The sequence below is a fragment of the Staurois parvus genome, unplaced genomic scaffold (genome assembly GCF_062004578.1).
Source record: "Staurois parvus isolate SC_StPar_1 unplaced genomic scaffold, SC_StPar_1.0 ptg000801l, whole genome shotgun sequence".
Lineage (NCBI taxonomy): Eukaryota > Metazoa > Chordata > Amphibia > Anura > Ranidae > Staurois > Staurois parvus.
The window spans coordinates 44339-63738 of record NW_028318597.1 but is presented as its reverse complement, the minus strand read 5'-3'; the positions used below and the strand labels follow the sequence as shown (position 1 = coordinate 63738).

At 49.8% G+C, this 19400-nt stretch overlaps 1 protein-coding gene across 8 annotated transcripts in view; it reads left to right on the top strand.

The window, feature by feature from the left end:
- Positions 1-19400, top strand: part of STON2 (stonin 2) — a 112319-nt gene that overhangs the window by 57224 nt on the left and 35695 nt on the right. The window contains exon 1 of one of the 8 annotated variants that reach the window (XM_089654818.1): positions 8396-8560. The exons of the other annotated variants lie outside the window; for them this stretch is intronic. Coding sequence (XP_089510944.1) covers positions 8521-8560 — 40 coding nt within the window. The 5' untranslated portion in view covers positions 8396-8520. Of the gene's footprint in view, positions 1-8395; positions 8561-19400 lie in introns of those variants that run through there. 8 annotated transcript variants of the gene reach the window in all.

The window sequence follows — 19400 nt, the reverse complement described above, 5'->3', positions numbered from 1 at the left end:
ATGTGAGTCTATAGGATCCAGTGCTAAACCCCCCGCACATGTGCAGATACTATGTGAGCCCCTGGTACCTTTTTTTTCATAGGCTTTTTTGAATTTGGGCAACGACACAGGGGCCCCATGATCCCCTATTGCCCAGGGCCCCATGAGTTGTCAGTCCACCCCTGTGCTCAGATACTATGTGAGTCTATAGGATCCAGTGCTAAACCCCCCAAACATGTGCAGATACTATGTGAGTCTATAGGATCCAGTGCTAAATTCTCATGGATGCGCATATGCTATGTGAGTCTATAGGATCCAGTGTTAAACCCCCCGCGCATGCACAGATACTATGTGAGTCTATAGGATCCAGTGCTAAACCCCGCACATGTGCAGAAACTATGTGAGTCTATAGGATCTAGTGCTAAACCCCCCGCACATGCGCAGATACTATGTGAGTCTATAAGATCCAGTGCTAAACCCCCCGCACATGTGCAGATACTATGTGAGTCTATAGGATCTAGTGATAAATTCCCACGCATGCGCATATGCTATGTGAGTCTATAGGATCCAGGGCTAAACCCCCCGCACATGCGCAGATACTATGTGAGTCTATAGGATCCAGTACTAATCCCCCCGCAAATGCACAGATACTATGTGAGTCTATAGGATCCAGTGCAAACCCCCCCCCCACATGCATGCGCAGATACTATGTGAGTCTATAGGATCCAGTGCTAAACCCCCTGCACATGCGCAGATACTATGTGATTCTATAAGATCCAGTGCTAAATTTCCACCCATGCGCAGATACTATGTGAGTCTAAAGGATCTAGTGCTAAATCCCCGCACATGTGCAGATACTATGTGAATCTATAAGATCCAGTGCTTAACTTTTTTTTTTGTTACTTGGCTTTGATTCTCTTTTGTTACTTTTTTTTTTTTTGTTACTTTGTTTTGTTTTTTACTTTGTTTTGTTTCTTTTTTGCTACTTTATCTTTTGCATTTACTAAACCCCCAGCCTTCTGTACAGAGTTTCAGTTGGCAGCCACTGCAGTGAGCAGGTATCCCCAGCCGAAGCTGAATTTCTGTGGTGGTAGTTGCATCGCCCAGAGACTCTCTGTGTATTCGGTGGGCTGGTAGCGCCCCACCTTCCTCTCTGGCCCCTGAAGTTGGTGGTGGGGGCCGCTCTGGGCATGGCGTGGCACGGGAGGTGGGGAGGGGACAGTTTCCCGGGTGATGGCCCTGTCCCACCAGCAATGTGTTTATGTCAGGCCTCCAGCTGGATCTGCCTGAAATCCTCCCGGGTGAGCACGCTGCCAGGAGACCCAACCGAGGAGGGCACGCCGGGGGATTGGTGACCACGCCAGCTGGATATGAGGTCACTTTGTCATCATTTATTAGGGAATAAGCGCTAACCGTCTCACCGATGGTGGAAAATCTTTTGCGGCAAATTCGAATGAAATACGCCACCGCATGAAACTGACTATACAGGGGATTCCAAATGCAAGATTAACCCCTTTGATGACAGCAAAGCAAAAAAAAAAAAAAATACTATGTACAAAGCAGGTAAAATAAGTGTTAAGGTGGCCATACACCAGTAGAATCTACTCAAATGTTTGTACGGAAAGTCAGATAAATCGATCTTCGGAGCCTTCCATGGTACCATTACGTACTCAACAAATTTCCTATAATCCTTTATTCGATTGCCATGTTCATGTTTCAAATTGGGCGTTCGATGTCAGGATACACATGCGCTTTACTATATGCACGATTTTTCCTGAACAAAAACCATATTCACACTTAGACTGGTAAGGCCTCATGCACACTGCTGCGTTTTTGGGGCTGCCTGTTCAGTGTCCCACCTCAACCTGCCTGCGAAGTGTCCCACCTCAACCTGCCTGCGAAGTGTCCCACCTCAACCTGCCTGCGAAGTGTCCCACCTCAACCTGCCTGCGAAGTGTCCCACCTCAACCTGCCTGCGAAGTGTCCCACCTCAACCTGCCTGCGAAGTGTCCCACCTCAACCTGCCTGCGAAGTGTCCCACCTCAACCTGCCTGCGAAGTGTCCCACCTCAACCTGCCTGCGAAGTGTCCCACCTCAACCTGCCTGCGAAGTGTCCCACCTCAACGATGTTCTACAGCAATTCAGAAAGGAAAGAAATACCATTTGCTGCTAAATGACAGTTGCCTGCTGGCTGACCTTATGGCTTTGTTACAAAATAGGGAATTTTGAAGAAACTTCACCTGCAAAATCAATTTCTCTAAAACCCCTGCACTTGTCCCCAGAGCTGAGGCAGTAATGACTTTCCGAACATTGGCATCTGCATAGCAGCATTTTCACTGGCCTCCAGGGGTGGACTGCGGTGAAGGAGAACAATGGAAACTGTGGTGGTATGCAGATGACACCTGCTCAGCAAGTTCATTCAAAGTCTTGGGGAATTCTCAGGATTACTTTTTTTTATATATATATGTAAAATGAAAGCAATGACATATATGGCCGACAGAGGTGACCCATGTCTCAGATGTCCTGCCAGGTTGGGGTCTCCTTGTGATGTGTGTGTATGTGATAAGTGATAACCCAGCTGTGTGCATTGTGTAGAGGGGGAGTGGGGTCTGGGGTGGGGGTGGGTCTCCTGTGGGTGAGGGGTCAGAGCCCTCTATAGTACTGTACATAGAGGGCTGGGAAGGGGGAGGAGGAGGTCTCGGGGGTCTGGAGCCCAGTGACCACTTTGTGGACTTTCACTCTACAGATAGCCACAGACTAGAGAGAAGCCATGAGATTCCGATCAGGTAATACAATGTATCAATATTATATCATGTGCTGGGATTGATCACAAATAGGGTGAAGGTGTGGGGCTTATTTATTAACACCGTCTATGAGAGCCCAGCACAACCAATCAATACTTTGACCAAAGAGAGCCCACCACAACCAATCAATATTTTGACTAAAGAGAGCCCACCACAACCAATCAATGCTTGACCAAAGCTGGCCATCCACTGGTAGAGTTTCATTCTGTGATATCTCTCTAACTGACATCTGAGACATCACTTCTCATTGTACAGGAGATCTTTCCTCCCTTTCCATTAATAATGTCACTGATTGATGATCTTGGCTGGCGCGGTGTATGTACATGTGAATACGTGTTCTCATCATGTATCATACTATGAATCATGTGATAGTTATATATCCTCTGGCGGTATTCGGCAGACATTGTTTGGGTTTTCTCTGTGTGGTGTGATGGGTTGGCAGTGAGTTCATAGCAGACTGACAGTAAAGTGTCGGTATGATGGTGTGTACAGAGTACAGAGTGTGCTGAGTATACTGGGGACATCGGCATCCAGTGTATGATATGGGCCTTCGTCATGTGGCCTCCCTGGGGTGGTTTTGCCTCCTTAGGGTCATGTGGCCTCAGTGAAGTAATGTGTTCTCAGTGGGGTGATGTGTCCACTATGGGGTGATGTGTCCTCAGTGTGGGTGATGGGACCTCAGTGGGATGATGTGTCCTCAGTGAGGTGATGTGTATTTAGTGGGGTGATGGGACTTCAGTGTGGTGATGTGTCCTCAGTGGGGTGATGGGACCTCAATGGGATGATGTGTCCACTATGGGGTGATGAGATCTCAGTGGGGTGATGTGTCCTCAGAGGAAATATGTGCTGTGTCCACTATGGGGTGATGGGACCTCAGTGGGGTGATGGGACCTCAGTGGGGTGATGTGTCCACTATGGGGTGATGTGACCTCAGTGGGGTGATGTGTCCACTATGGGGTGATGTGTCCACTATGGGGTGATGGGACCTCAGTGTGGTGATGTGTCCACTATGGGGTGATGGGACCTCAGTGGGATGATGTGTCCACTATGGGGTGATGAGATCTCAGTGAGGTGATGTGTATTCAGTGGGGTGATGTATCCACTATTGGGTGGTGGGACCTCCGTGGCTTGATGTGTCCACTATGAGGTGATGGGACCTCAGTGTGGTGATGTGTCCTCAGTGGGGTGATGGGACCTCAGTGGGATGATGTGTCCACTATGAGGTGATGAGATCTCAGTGGGGTGATGTGTCCTCAGTGGAAATATGTGGCCTCAAAAGGTGTGATGTGGCCTCATTTGGTGGATATGGTCTCACTGCGGAGATAATGCCTCAGTGGGGTAATGTGGCCTTGGTGGGTTGATGTATCCGCAGTGGGGTGATGTGGCCTCTTTTGAGGGGATTTGGCCTCAGTAGGGTATTGTTGTCTCAGTTTTGATGTGGGGTGACGTGGGTTTCTGTTGGTGCTACACTGTGATTGTACTTTACTGTTCCTCTCTCTGGCTTGCCTTAGTGCAGGGGTGGGCAAACGTTTTGACTTGAGGGCCGCAATGGGTTCATATATTGGACCCGGGGGCCAGACCAAGAGTAGATGAATGATGTGTATGTGTCATCCCTAGTAAGTATAGTAATATTCCCCCATAGTAAGCATAGTAATTAATCCCCCATATAGTAATTCATCCCCCCATAGTAATTCATCCCCCCATAGTAATTCATCCCCCATATAGTAATTCATCCCCCATAGTAATTCATCCCCCCTATAGTAATTCATTCCCCATATTAAGTCCCCAAGTCCCCCCTGTGTCAATTTACTTACCTTTGCTCCGCGCGTTCCTCTCGCCGTGTTCCCGCGCCGTTCCGGTCTTCAGGGCGGACTGTGAGAGGAACCTAGCTCCCCTCACGTTCGTCACGCTGCCCCGCCTACACACATCCTGATAGCTATCCTGACAGTATCACGCTCCACGGGCCGGATTAAAAGGTCCGCCGGGCCGTAGTTTGCCCATTGCTGCCTTAGTGGGTACTTAGTGGTGAGGTTAGTAGGCGATTAGGTACTGGGTTAGTTGGTAGTTAAAAGTAAAGTTAGTAGGTTGTCAGTGGTGAGGTTAGTAGGTTGTCAGTGGTGAGGTTAGTAGGTAGTTAGTGGTAGGGTTAGTATGTTCTAAGTGGTGACGTTAGTAGGTTCTTAGTGGTAAGGTTGGTTGGTAGTTAGTGGTGAGGTTAGTATGTTCTAAGTGGTGAGGTTAGTAGGTTCTTAGTGTTGAGGTCAATAGTCAGTTAGGTGTGGGGTTAGTAGCTAATGGTAAAGTTAGTAAGTTCTTAGTGGTAAGGTTAGAAGGTAGTTGGTGGTAAAGTTAGTAGGTTGTCAGTGGTAAGGTTAGTATGTTCTAAGTGGTGAAGTTAGTAGGTTCTTAGTGGTAAGGTTGGTTGGTTGGTAGTTAGTGGTGAGGTTAGTAGGTTCTTAGTGGTAAGGTCAATAGTCAGGTGTGGGGTTAGTAGGTTGTTAATGGTAAAGTCAGTAGGCTCCCGGTGGTGAGCTTAGTAGGTTCTTAGTAATGAGCTTAGTAGGTGGTTAGATGTGGGTTAGTAGGTAGTTAATGGTAAAGTTAGTAGGTTCTTAGTGGTGAGCTTAGTAGGTAGCTAGGTGTAGGGTTAATAGGTTCTTAGTGGTGAGGTTAGTAAGTTCTAATTGGTGAGGTTAGTAGGTAGTTTAGGAGTAGGGTTAGTAGGTTCTTAGTGGTGAGGTTAGTAAGTTCTAATTGGTGAGGTTAGTAGGTAGTTAGGTGTAGGGTTAGTAGGTTCTTAGTAGTGAGGTTAGTAGGTTGTCACTGGTAAGGTTAGTAGGTTGTCAGTGGTGAGGTTAGTAGGTTCTTAGTGGTGAGGTTAGTAGGTTCTTAGTGGTGAGGTTAGTAGGTAGTTTGGTGTAGAGTTAGTAGGTTGTCAGTGGTGAGGTTAGTAGCTTGTCAGTGGTGAGGTTAGTAGCTTGTCAGTGTTGAAGTTAGTAGGCTCTTAGTGGTAAGGTTATTAGGTTCTTAGTGGTGAGGTTAGTAGGTTGTCAGTGGTGAGGTTAGTAGGTTGTCAGTGGTGAGGTTATTAGGCTCTTAGTGGTAAGGTTATTAGGTTCTTAGTGGTGAGGTTAGTAGGTTGTCAGTGGTGAGGTTAGTAGGCTCTTAGTGGTGAGGTTAGTAGGTAGTTAGGTGTAGGGTTAGTAGGTTCTTAGTGGTGAGGTTAGTAGGTTGTCACTGTTGAGGTTAGCAGATTCATAGTGGTAAGGTTAGTAGGCTCTTAGTGGTGAGGTTAGTAGGTTGTCAGTGGTGAGATTGGTAGGTTGTCAGTGGTGAGATTGGTAGGTTGTCAGTGGTGAGATTGGTAGGTTGTCAGTGGTGAGGTTAGCGGGTTCTTATTGTTGAAGTTAGTAGGTAGTTAGGTGTAAGGTTAGTAGATAGTTAGTGGTAATATTAGTTGTTCTGTCTGATTTACAAGGGCTGTGTATGGATCATCTACCATTCTGTCTCTCCCAGCTCCCTCTTTGTCCATGGCTGGCCCGCAGAGCTCACACTCTGTACACTCTGCTTATGCTGATTCAGCTGTTTTTCCCATATAGAGCAGACAGAGCCCTGTAATCGCTGAAGTTGACAGGAGAAGGCGGAGCCTGGTGCTGAACACCTGCCACTCACAGGTGTGACCTGGGAGGTGGAGCTGCCCCCTCCAGTGACCTTTGCCCTCTCAGGTGTGAGCTCTGCAGATCTTCATCTCCAAAATACATCTGACCACTCTTCCAGCCAGAATCCAGAAACATGGTGTGAGAGCCATGGAGCCCCCATCCCCCCATACTCTGCTATCCACCATTTTAGGCTAAATATTGCCCAGTGGTCACATAGATATCCATTGTGCTGGAAAATCTCTGCTGCTCCTTAAAGGGCCAGTTCATCCAAAAGTGAATTTTCCACTACAGGTGGAGTCTGGAGGGGTGAGTCACCCGCACATCCATTGGTGAGATCGCCCCACTGCGGCTCTTGGCTCTGTTTTCATTCATCTTGAGGTGTTCATTACTTACCTTTTTTTACACCCAGTGACATCATTACTGGGTCTCTGTGCTTCTCTATGCAACGTTGATGTTGGCTGGTGGGAGGGGTAAGCAGGGTGCTGTACATAGCTTCCTAAAAACATCACAGCACCCTGCCTCCGTACGTCTTTCAAAAGCCCTCAGCCCTGATACAAACAGTGGGCTGGTTCTTGTGGTGGGGGAGGTATGCAAATATTAAAATTCTTTGATGGGTGGGTGTCAGTCTGGAGGAGTGGGCGTTCCTAGGCAGGCTGTAAATGCATAGCTAATGACCATATGTAATGCTGAGCCTCCATGATTGAAAGAACTGAACCCCCAATGAAAGAAATGGGCGGGGACAGTCAGGCTAGGGAGGAAAGAGCTAGATGATGCTGGGTGTCCTCAAGATCAGAATTTAGGCTGACTTGCGGCAGCTTCTAATGCACATGATGAGCATAGCTCACAGTGTGTGGTGAAACAGAGGAAGCCATTCCAGTCCAGGAGAGGAACCGGTACAACTGTGCCAGACTGAAGGGAAGGCCAGAGGTCAGATTTTGCTCTCCAGCACCGATTTTTTTTTTTCTTTTTTTTTCTTTTTTTTTTTTAAGCGGAGTGATCCTTTAAGAAGCCTCTCCTTAGCAAGGACATGCAGTCAAATATTGTTGGGTCCGGGTCGGACTGACAACTCATGGGGCCCCCGAGCAATAGGAGATCATGGGGCCCCTGTGTCCTTGGCCAAACTCAAAAAAGCCTATGAAAAAGGTACCAGGGGCATCTCATGGGGCCCCCTACTGACCCCGGGCCCTCGGGCAGTGCCCAAGTTTCCAAATGGTCAGGGTGGACTGACAACTCATGGGGCCCCTGGGCAATAGGGGATCATGGGGCCCCCATGTCCTTGCCCAAACTAAAAAAAACCTACAAAAAAGGTACCAGGGACATCTCATGGGGCCCCCTACTGACCCCGGGCCCTCGGGCAGTGCCCGAGATTCCAAATGGTCAGGGCGGACAGACAACTCATGGGGCCCCTGGGCAATAGGGGATCATGGGGCCCCCGTGTCCTTGCCCAAACTCAAAAAAACCTACGAAAAAGGTACCAGGGGCATCTCATGGGGCCCCCTACTGCCCCCGGGCCCTCGGGCAGTGTCCGAGATTCCAAATGGTCAGGGCGGACTGACAACTCATGGGGCCCCCGGGCAATAGGGGATCATGGGGCCCCTGTGTCCTTGCCCAAACTCAAAAAAGCCTATGAAAAAGGTACCAGGGGCATCTCATGGGGCCCCCTACTGACCCCGGGCCCTCGGGCAGTGCCCAAGTTTCCAAATGGTCAGTCCGCCCCTGGTCGGGAGCATTGCGAGCGTACAGGACTGATGAGGTTGCTGAGGGATCTGCTGACCCGAGTGGGCCCAAGAGCTTGCAATCTACGCAGCCACAGCAGCGTCTTGGCGGAGTGGCGTCCTTTCTCCGGCTCTCCCTGTTTAATTATTCAGTGCAGCCTGCTCCTTCCCACACAGACATGAAAGGCAGAGTCCTCCCCTGACTGACAGGCTTCTTGCACAGACACGCACAATGCATACCTCTCCCCGCTCACACACAGCCCGGGGTGGCTGCGGCTGGCTCTCCGTCCCTCTCCTCCGTCCCCGGTAGACGCAACTTCTCCCCGCCGCGGCGGCGGCGCCCCGCTCTGGGCTCGCCGGCGGATGTCGGGGGGAATCGGACTCGGGAGGACTTGCCTCTCAGGTGAGTGTTAACTTTCTGGCCATTGTGCAATGAGGCACGAGGTGCCAAAAAAGAGGGGGAGGGAGGGGGACGTCTCCGGCCGCTTTGCGTTTTTACAAATCTCGTTCAAATTTCGGCGTATTTCATACCAATAAAGTTCAGCAACTGGTCATTCGCCGCCACTTTCGCTTCCGTCCAGTCGCTGATTTGCTGGAACAGTCCCTAACTTTCATCGCATGCCCCTGGATGGAAATGAAGGTAAGGCTTGGCTCACACCTACAGGTGCGATTGAGCGCGGGCGCGTTCCCACGCGTCGCGTGGCATGTTATTTGTTTTTTGGGGTTTTTTTCAGTGGGCTCCCCTACACGCGAGAAACGTGGAAAAGAGGTCTTTGAGGCCTCATTCAGATTAACAAGCGTCGCCGCTGCGCGATTTTGCGCGTCGCATAGGGCCAGCCCATTCACTGGTGCGCATTTAGGAACTCCTCCTTTCCGGGCGATGAGCTTCACAAGGTTTTTAAAGGCGACAGTCACGGAAGAGTCGCATCACGTTTGGGGTGTCATTGAAGTATAATGGCACCCAAAACGCACGCTGCCTGTTATGTTGCAATTGCCATGCGATTTGGAATCGCGTCCAAAATTGCAAAGATTGTGCCCGTGTTTCCAAATCGCAAAGTGTGAGAGGAGCCTGACTCTTTTACCAAAAACGCACGGCTGCAGCACCACACGGTTTGGGATACGTGAAAACGCGTGCATTTGCCCATGCGTGGGGGGGCACCATTAAAAATGAATGACAATGCCGCGCACCTGCTGCACGTTTTTCGGTGTGTTGGAATTATGCGCACGTTCCCGACACGAAGCTATGAATTGCGGCGCTTCTGCCCGCGATTCCAAATCACAACGTGTGAAAGGAGCCTGCGTCTTTTACCAAAAACGCACGGCTGCGGCACCACACGGTTTGGGATACGTGAAAACGCGTGCATTTGCCCATGCGTGGGGGGGGCACCATTAAAAATCAATGACAATGCTGCACACCTGCTGCACATTTTTCGGCGTGTTGGGATTATGCGCACGTTCCCAACACACGAACCTATGTGTCACGGCGCTTCTGCCCGCGATTCCAAATCACAACGTGATTGCGGCACTTCGTGGTTTGGTGGACACAAAAACGCACGCATTTGCACATGCGTACGGCTGCCATTAATATGTAACGCCATTGCCACGCATCTGCCAAAGTGCAGCATGTTTCTCTGCGTGTTGTTTTTGCGCACGTTCCTGGGGTCTGAATGTAGTCTTAGGGCCGGTTCACACTATAGAAACGTAGTCCGGATGCGTTTTTGCATGTGTGGTTTTTACACGTTTTTAGCACATTCCGGTGAATTTTTGACGCATTCCAGTGCGTTTTTGAAGCATTACAGTTCATTTTTCCCCTCTCTTTAAAATTGCGCAATTTTTGTGCGATTTCAGCTCGATTTCTGAAGACTTTATTGCGACTTGTGAAGATTTACAACGATTTCTTGCGATTTGCATTATATTCTATGTAGGTGACTACTTTAGAAATCAGGCCGCAGAAAATCGCATGTTAAGACACTGACATTCACATTCATTAGATGTGATTTCAGGTGCAATTTCACTTCGCAAATTGCGTCTGAAATCGCACCAGTATGACCGGGCACTAATGCATATAAAAAGGTACTGCAATGCATTAAAAATGTGCGCCAATGTGCATTTACCATGCATTTTCGCCACTTTTTATCGTTTTTATGCGTTTTTATCGGAAACGACAGATCCCAGAAAGGATTAAAACCAATAAAAATTTTTTTTTTTTAATCACATTGCGCTTCCATGCGTTGCGTTACGTCACTTATCAAACTTTGGCATTTAACTTAAAGAAACTGTCTGCTGCACTTTATAAGCGTTCTTGTGCAGGAAGAGCGCCCAGAGCTGAGGCTGCCACCACCATTGGCGCACGCCCTCAGTGCAAACGGCAGACGATTGCTGATTGGTCGGTGACCTTTACACATGAAGTCCATTACAGTGCGGCAAATCTTCGGCTCTCGGGAGGGAATTTCATCTCCCCTCCGTTCAGATTAAGATTTAGTGCTGCAAATTCGGAGACATATGTTCGCACAGCGTATGTAAAAATATATCAGCGCTGCGAGCCATCTGGCCCCCGAAATGTTGTCATCGCTTGCGGATCACATGCGTGCCGCCGATGATCGCTGCAGTGAAAGCAAGCGGCAGGGGGACAACTTTTACCGGCGTTTAAATAAATCGGATTTATGGAGCATGAAAAGGTGGCGGAACGTGACCCCAGGTTCACACCTAAGCGTTTTGCAGAAATGCAGTACAGTCCATTTAACATGATTTCCTATGGGACAGGTTCACATGTCCGGTGCGTTTTTTTTGGAAAGGGTGAGGGACTTTTTTGGAACGCAAAAAGTTGCGTTTTTGGTTCTATAGACTTTAACAGAAACGCTGCAGAAAAGCACGTGTTGCGTTTTTGCCTAGTTTTTGATGCGTTTTGCATTTTTAAATCTGCCCAGCAACAAGAAAAATTTTTAAAAAATGAAAAAAAAATCCGAAAACGCGTCAAAAACGCAACACAGAAATGGGTGAAATGCAACCTGCACAGGTGTGAACCCAGCCTGAATCAGAATTCTGCTAGGACTTGGAGTTCCCTGAGGGGACATGCTGGCACTTGTAGTTCCCCAACAACGTACACTCCACATGGATTTCATTCGATTGCGTTTGCGCCTGAATAATGCCATGCTGACGCATTTCGCAGGAACGTGCATTGCGATTTGTTGTTTATTTCTTGCAGTTGTTGTTTTGCCTATTTATGTGATAATGGGGCGGCGAGCGTTCCTTGTTGGTTCCGGTCGGCGGTGAATCGATCTGTTGTCAGGGGTGGCAGAGTCCCGAGTCTGATTGTGCCGCAAGCCTCACCTTCACCTCTCAGAGGAAAAACCTGTTCTGTCTGTTTAATCTGCATGGAGAGATCCTTAAAGGACACGCACCCCCCGGAGTAGTCAGTGCTAAGGCAGGGCATCCCGTGTTTGCTGAAGGTGCAGCTGAGCGAGCGGCCAGGAAAGTGATGCAGATCGCAGGTTATTGAACTGCAGAAGCAGCTTTTAAATTCTATTCCACTTTTCGGACTTTCAGATGGGGGGGTGGGGCGGGGCGGAATTGACTGCAGGGTGTCTGGGCTCCTCCCACCTCCACCTTTGTTCCTGCTGACATTTATTATGAAGTCAGGAAAAACTCAGATCTGCTGTTTTAAGGTGGAACCATTAGAGATCTGTTTTGATATAAGTCGCTGATATCCTTCACTTCTAGGGCCCATGTACTTCTTTGCAGCGCATATGTTGCGCATTAACGTATGTTGCGCCACGAACGTGCGTTGCATCAGGAAGGCCATTCAAGAAGAATGGGCTGCCGACCCACCCTAACGTGCTAAATACCATCCTTGTCTAATGTAACGCATTACCACGCCGCATGCTACAACACAGGTGCGTCGCCTTTGCAACACAGACATGTAAACATGGCCTTGGTAAAGTTGCCCTTGGCCCCGTTCACACCGAGCAATCTGATTTCGGACAGAATTGGCACAATTCCAAGTCGTGCAGAAATTGCTGCAAAACACGTGACTCACGTTTTGTGGCCACTTTTATAGCCCCATTAAGTTTGCCCCACCCCAATAGGTTATGTTTACCACAGCAGGTTGTGGCCCCTTCAGAATCTCTTTATGATAGCAGATTGTGGCCTCTTTAGGTTCTCCTTACCCTAGAAGGTTGTGTCCCCTTTCAGCCTTACCCTAGAAGGTTGTGTCCCCTTTCAGCCTTACCCTAGAAGGTTGTGTCCCCTTTCAGCCTTACCCTAGAAGGTTGTGTCCCCTTTCAGCCTTACCCTAGAAGGTTGTGTCCCCTTTCAGCCTTACCCTAGAAGGTTGTGTCCCCTTTCAGCCTTACCCTAGAAGGTTGTGTCCCCTTTCAGCCTTACCCTAGAAGGTTGTGTCCCCTTTCAGCCTTACCCTAGAAGGTTGTGTCCCCTTTCAGCCTTACCCTAGAAGGTTGTGTCCCCTTTCAGCCTTACCCTAGAAGGTTGTGTCCCCTTTCAGCCTTACCCTAGAAGGTTGTGTCCCCTTTCAGCCTTACCCTAGAAGGTTGTGTCCCCTTTCAGCCTTACCCTAGAAGGTTGTGTCCCCTTTCAGCCTTACCCTAGAAGGTTGTGTCCCCTTTCAGCCTTACCCTAGAAGGTTGTGTCCCCTTTCAGCCTTACCCTAGAAGGTTGTGTCCCCTTTCAGCCTTACCCTAGAAGGTTGTGTCCCCTTTCAGCCTTACCCTAGAAGGTTGTGTCCCCTTTCAGCCTTACCCTAGAAGGTTGTGTCCCCTTTCAGCCTTACCCTAGAAGGTTGTGTCCCCTTTCAGCCTTACCCTAGAAGGTTGTGTCCCCTTTCAGCCTTACCCTAGAAGGTTGTGTCCCCTTTCAGCCTTACCCTAGAAGGTTGTGTCCCCTTTCAGCCTTACCCTAGAAGGTTGTGTCCCCTTTCAGCCTTACCCTAGAAGGTTGTGTCCCCTTTCAGCCTTACCCTAGAAGGTTGTGTCCCCTTTCAGCCTTACCCTAGAAGGTTGTGTCCCCTTTCAGCCTTACCCTAGAAGGTTGTGTCCCCTTTCAGCCTTACCCTAGAAGGTTGTGTCCCCTTTCAGCCTTACCCTAGAAGGTTGTGTCCCCTTTCAGCCTTACCCTAGAAGGTTGTGTCCCCTTTCAGCCTTACCCTAGAAGGTTGTGTCCCCTTTCAGCCTTACCCTAGAAGGTTGTGTCCCCTTTCAGCCTTACCCTAGAAGGTTGTGTCCCCTTTCAGCCTTACCCTAGAAGGTTGTGTCCCCTTTCAGCCTTACCCTAGAAGGTTGTGTCCCCTTTCAGCCTTACCCTAGAAGGTTGTGTCCCCTTTCAGCCTTACCCTAGAAGGTTGTGTCCCCTTTCAGCCTTACCCTAGAAGGTTGTGTCCCCTTTCAGCCTTACCCTAGAAGGTTGTGTCCCCTTTCAGCCTTACCCTAGAAGGTTGTGTCCCCTTTCAGCCTTACCCTAGAAGGTTGTGTCCCCTTTCAGCCTTACCCTAGAAGGTTGTGTCCCCTTTCAGCCTTACCCTAGAAGGTTGTGTCCCCTTTCAGCCTTACCCTAGAAGGTTGTGTCCCCTTTCAGCCTTACCCTAGAAGGTTGTGTCCCCTTTCAGCCTTACCCTAGAAGGTTGTGTCCCCTTTCAGCCTTACCCTAGAAGGTTGTGTCCCCTTTCAGCCTTACCCTAGAAGGTTGTGACCCCTTTCAGCCCTCCCCTAGAAGGTTGTGGCCCCTTTCAGCCTTACCCAGTAGGTTGTGGTCCCTTCAGCCTTCCCCTAGAAGGTTGTGGCAACTTCACCCAAACCCTAGTAGATTGTGACCCCTTCAACCTTACCGTAGAAGGCTGTGGTCTCTTCAGCCTCACCCAGGAAGGTTGTGGCCCTTTCAAGTTGTCTTTACCCCAACCAGTTGTTTCCCCCTTGGGTTCCTTTTTATTTCAACAGGTTGTGGCCCCTTCAGATTCTCTCTATCCCTGAAAGTTGGGGCCCCCTTAGGTTCTCCTTGCCTAAGCAGGTTATCTTTACCTCAGCAGGTGCTGTCCCCTTTAGGTTGTTTTTACCGCAGCAGGTTGTGACCCCTTCAGGTTCACCTTACCCCAGTGGTCCCCTCAGGTTTTCTTTATGATAGTAAGTTGTGGCCCCTTCAGGATCTCTTTGCCCCAGCAGGTTGTGGCCCCTTCAGCTTCTCTTTGCCCCAGCAGGTTGTTGTACCTTCAGCTTCTCTTTGCCCCAGCAGGTTGTGGTCCCTTCGGCTTCTCTTTGACCCAGCAGGTTGTGGTCCCTTCGGCTTCTCTTTGACCCAGCAGGTTGTGGTCCCTTCGGCTTCTCTTTGCCCCAGCAGGTTGTGGCCCCTTCAGGTTCTCTTTGCCCCAGCAGGTTGTGGCCCCTTCAGGTTCTCTTTGCCCCAGCAGGTTGTGGCCCCTTCAGGTTCTCTTTGCCCCAGCAGGTTGTGGCCCCTTCAGGTTCTCTTTGCCCCAGCAGGTTGTGGCCCCTTCAGGTTCTCTTTGCCCCAGCAGGTTGTGGCCCCTTCAGGTTCTCTTTGCCCCAGCCAGTTGTGGCCCCTTCAGCTTCTCTTTGCCCCAGCAGGTTGTGGCCCCTTCAGCTTCTCTTTGCCCCAGCAGGTTGTGGCCCCTTCAGCTTCTCTTTGCCCCTGCCGGTTGTGGCCCCTTCAGCTTCTCTTTGCCCCTGCCGGTTGTGGCCCCTTCAGCTTCTCTTTGCCCCTGCCGGTTGTGGCCCCTTCAGCTTCTCTTTGCCCCTGCCGGTTGTGGCCCCTTCAGCTTCTCTTTGCCCCTGCCGGTTGTGGCCCCTTCAGCTTCTCTTTGCCCCTGCCGGTTGTGGCCCCTTCAGCTTCTCTTTGCCCCTGCCGGTTGTGGCCCCTTCAGGTTCTCTTTGCCCCAGCAGGTTGTTGTACCTTCAGCTTCTCTTTGCCCCAGCAGGTTGTGGTCCCTTCAGCTTCTTTTTGCCCCAGCAGGTTGTGGTCCCTTCAGCTTCTCTTTGCCCCAGCAGGTTGTGGCCCCTTCAGGTTCTCTTTGCCCCAGCAGGTTGTGGCCCCTTCAGGTTCTCTTTGACCCAGCAGGTTGTTGTACCTTCAGCTTCTCTTTGCCCCAGCAGGTTGTGGTCCCTTCAGCTTCTCTTTGCCCCAGCAGGTTGTGGTCCCTTCAGCTTCTCTTTGCCCCAGCAGGTTGTGGCCCCTTCAGCTTCTCTTTGCCCCAGCAGGTTGTGGCCCCTTCAGCTTCTCTTTGACCCAGCAGGCTGTGGTCCATACAGCTTCTCTTTGACCCAGCAGGCTGTGGTCCATACAGCTTCTCTTTGACCCAGCAGGCTGTGGTCCATACAGCTTCTCTTTGACCCAGCAGGCTGTGGTCCATACAGCTTCTCTTTGCCCCAGCCAGTTGTGGCCCCTTCAGGTTCTCTTTGCCCCAGCAGGTTGTTGTACCTTCAGCTTCTCTTTGCCGCAGCAGGTTGTGGCCCCTTCAGGTTCTCTTTGCCCCAGCAGGTTGTTGTACCTTCAGCTTCTCTTTGCCGCAGCAGGTTGTGGCCCCTTCAGGTTCTCTTTGCCCCAGCAGGTTGTTGTACCTTCAGCTTCTCTTTGCCCCAGCCGGTTGTGGCCCCTTCAGGTTCTCTTTGCCCCAGCAGGTTGTGGCCCCTTCAGGTTCTCTTTGCCCCAGCAGGTTGTGGCCCCTTCAGCTTCTCTTTGCCCCAGCAGGTTGTGGTCCCTTCAGCTTCTCTTTGCCCCAGCAGGTTGTGGCCCCTTCAGCTTCTCTTTGCCCCAGCAGGTTGTGGCCCCTTCAGCTTCTCTTTGACCCAGCAGGTTGTGGCCCCTTCAGCTTCTCTTTGACCCAGCAGGCTGTGGCCCCTTCAGCTTCTCTTTGACCCAGCAGGCTGTGGTCCATACAGCTTCTCTTTGACCCAGCAGGCTGTGGCCCCTTCAGCTTCTCTTTGCAGGTGAAGGTGCAGCTATATACAGAGGGGCACACAGAGATCCATGCTGGTTCTTTATGGCAATTAATTCTGTTTTTCTTTATTCCTTCACTAGCTGGAATCTGATTGGCGGTTATGGGGGGTATAGTGGAATTTCTTGGGTGTCCTAATATTTGTTTGGAGGGGGGGTGGCGGTGGCACTTGTCTTGGCGGGGGAGGGGCAGTCGGCGGTCAGGGACAATAGACGCTGTCTGCAGTCATGATGCTGATAAAGGCCTCTGAGAAGTCAGAGTCCCTCCCATTTCCCACACTCTTTTCTCTATCTGTTGCTCTTTATCTTCCTCCTTTCCGCACATTTCTGCTATGAGGAGTCTCAGTCCCGGGGAGACCTGCGCTCTATTTATTCAGGCTGAGGACACTTTCTTGGGGCCCCTACATGGGTGCGAGTAGAGGGGCCCCTTGTTTAAAGAACTGCACCATATTGGGCACAAGCACATTAAAGGGGAAACTTTTCCTTCCATTTGGATGGAGTGTGGAAGGGTTAGACCCTCGTCGTATCCTCCTTTTTTTTTTTTTTTTTTTTTTTTATTGCTGCATGTAGGTTTTGGATGCACCTTAAAGCTGAACTCCGCCCGGCACAAAAACTTCATTTCAATATATTCCTCAATACCCACAAAGGATATAATTCAGCTTCAAATGCTGTGCAAACCCAGATGTTACCCTATAAATGTAGCAGTGACATCATCATTGTGCTTGTGGGAGAGACCAGTGGCGTCCCGAGGCAGGTGCTGGGAGGTGCGGCCCGCACCGGGTGATACTGACCACACGGGGCGACACTGGACCCGCTCCATGAAAAGGTAAGTTGTAAACAGGGGCGGACTGACAACTCATGGGGTTCCCGGGCAATAGGGGATTATGGGGCCCCTGTGTCCTTGCCCAAACTCAAAAAAGCCTATGATAAAGGTACCAGGGGCATCTCATGGGGCCTCCTACTGACCCCGAGCCCTCGGGCAGTGCCGAGTTTCCAAATGGTCATTCCGCTCCTGGTTGTAAAGCAAGCCGACGATTCCCGCAGGATGGATCGGATCTATCCTGCGGGGATCGCCGGATTTCTTTACAATTTACCTTTTCTTGGAGTGGGACCGGTGTCACCCCGCATAGGTTGCATGCCGGCGATCCCCGCATCATGCGGGGATCGTCAGCATGCAACCTATACGGGGTGACACCGGACCCGCTCCAAGAAAAGGTAAGTTGTAAAGAAGGCCGACGATCCCCGCAGGATGGATCGGATCTGCGTATTGAGCATAATGGATCGGAGTCCGATCCATTATGCTCAATCCTTAGATCCGGTCCATTCTGAGGGGGTGTCACCAAGTGTTACCGCACCGGGTGACACTAACCCTAGGGACGCCTCTGGGAGGGACCCATCAGGCTCCACCTATTAGAGAAAACTGGAATTTAAAAAAATCGCACTGGAGAACGGCGGCCCAATTCACAAGCGAACGGCGATTAAATAAAAGCGCAAGTCTGAATGGCGTAAGTTTTCCTGACGATGTTGTTGGAGAATCCTGGGCCAGGAGTCACAGGAAGACGGGTCGATAATGTGGACACTGACCCATCTCCCGCTTGGCGTAGGCTGTGGAAGACCTGGCCGGGGTGTCAGGATAAATCGCCCCCCACAAGCTGCTTCCTGATCTCTGGCTCTGCTTTCCTAATGTGAATTGTTTGAATTCCTTGTGTGTGTCTCCAACAGGCATTGTGCGCACTCTCAGTGCCTGTTGTTGTGTCTGCGCTCCTCCATGCCCAGGCTTGTCCCTCCTCCTGCAGCCTCCCCCGGGGACAGTGTTCACTCCAGGTGTCTGTGATGATAATAGTCCTCATCATGGCGGCTTTATTGTGAAATAATTGCAGGTCAGCGCAGGTAAAATGTAACCTGGGATTAGAATTCAGTCAAAATCGCAAACCCACGTCTCTCCGGCTGACTACCGCCTCTGGAAATGAACATCTAACATTTTTAGGTTGTCACCAGAACAAGAAGAGAGGTGAAATCTTCCAATGGGGACGCCTATTAAAGTATAAGGCTGGGTTCACACTGATGTGGTGCGTTCTCTGTGCGAATTCTTCACCGCATCAGAATCGCACCCCGTTCATGCGAACCGCTGCGGGTGTGTATGTTAAGTTAACCACACTCCGAAATCCATCCGGATAATGCAGTGCGATGAGCAGAATTGGATCGCACGGGTGTGGATACCTATGCGATCCGATTCTAGTGCGGACCAAAAAAACGGCCCTGCACCTTTTTGGTGTGGATGCAGTGCGCATAGAGCCATACAAAATGTACAGCTCCAATGCAGTGCGGTTCCTGTGCGAATCACATGCGATATACTGCACCTCATACAGTTGTGTTCAAAATAATAGCAGTGTGTTGAAAAAAGTGAATAAAGCTCAAAATCCTTCTAATAGCTTTTATTTCCATCCACACAAATGCATTTGGAACATGACACATTCTATTCCAAATCAAAACATGAAGAAAAATATATCAAATTTGTGTTGTTCCTCTAAAAAAATTGAAGAAAAGTGAATATTAGACTGTTCAAAAAAATAGCTGTGTTTGTATTCTTCTTTACAAACTCAAACATTCACTATATAAACTGAAAAATGTTTGAAGATTTTGCTTTCCTTTGAATCACTTAATGAATATTTGGTTGTAGTCGCACTGTTTCTGAGAACTGCTGTACATCTGTGTTGCATGGAGTCACCCAACTTCTGGCCCCTGTGATCAGGTATTCCAGCCCAGGATGATTGGACTACATTCCACAGTTCTTCTCTATTTCTTGGTTTTGCCTCAGAAACTGCATTTTTGATGTCACCCCACAAGTTTTCTATTGGATTAAGATCCGGGGATTGGGCTGGCCACTCCATAACGTCAATCTTGTTGGTCTGGAACCAAGATGTTGCACGTTTACTGGTGTGTTTGGGGTCGTTGTCTTGTTGGAACACCCATTTCAAGGGCATTTCCTCTTCAGCATAAGGCAGCATGACCTCTTCAAGTATTCTGATGTATTCAAACTGATCCATGATCCCTGGTATGCGATAAATAGGCCCAACACCGTAGTATGAGAAACATCCCCATATCATGATGCTTGCACCACCATGCTTCACTGTCTTCACAGTGTACTGTGGCTTGAATTCAGTGTTTGGGGGTCGTCTGACAAACTGTCTCTGCCCACTAGACCCAAAAAGAACAATCTTACTTTCATCAGTCCACAAAATGTTGCGCCATTTCTCTTTAGGCCAGTCAATGTGCTCTTTGGCAAATTG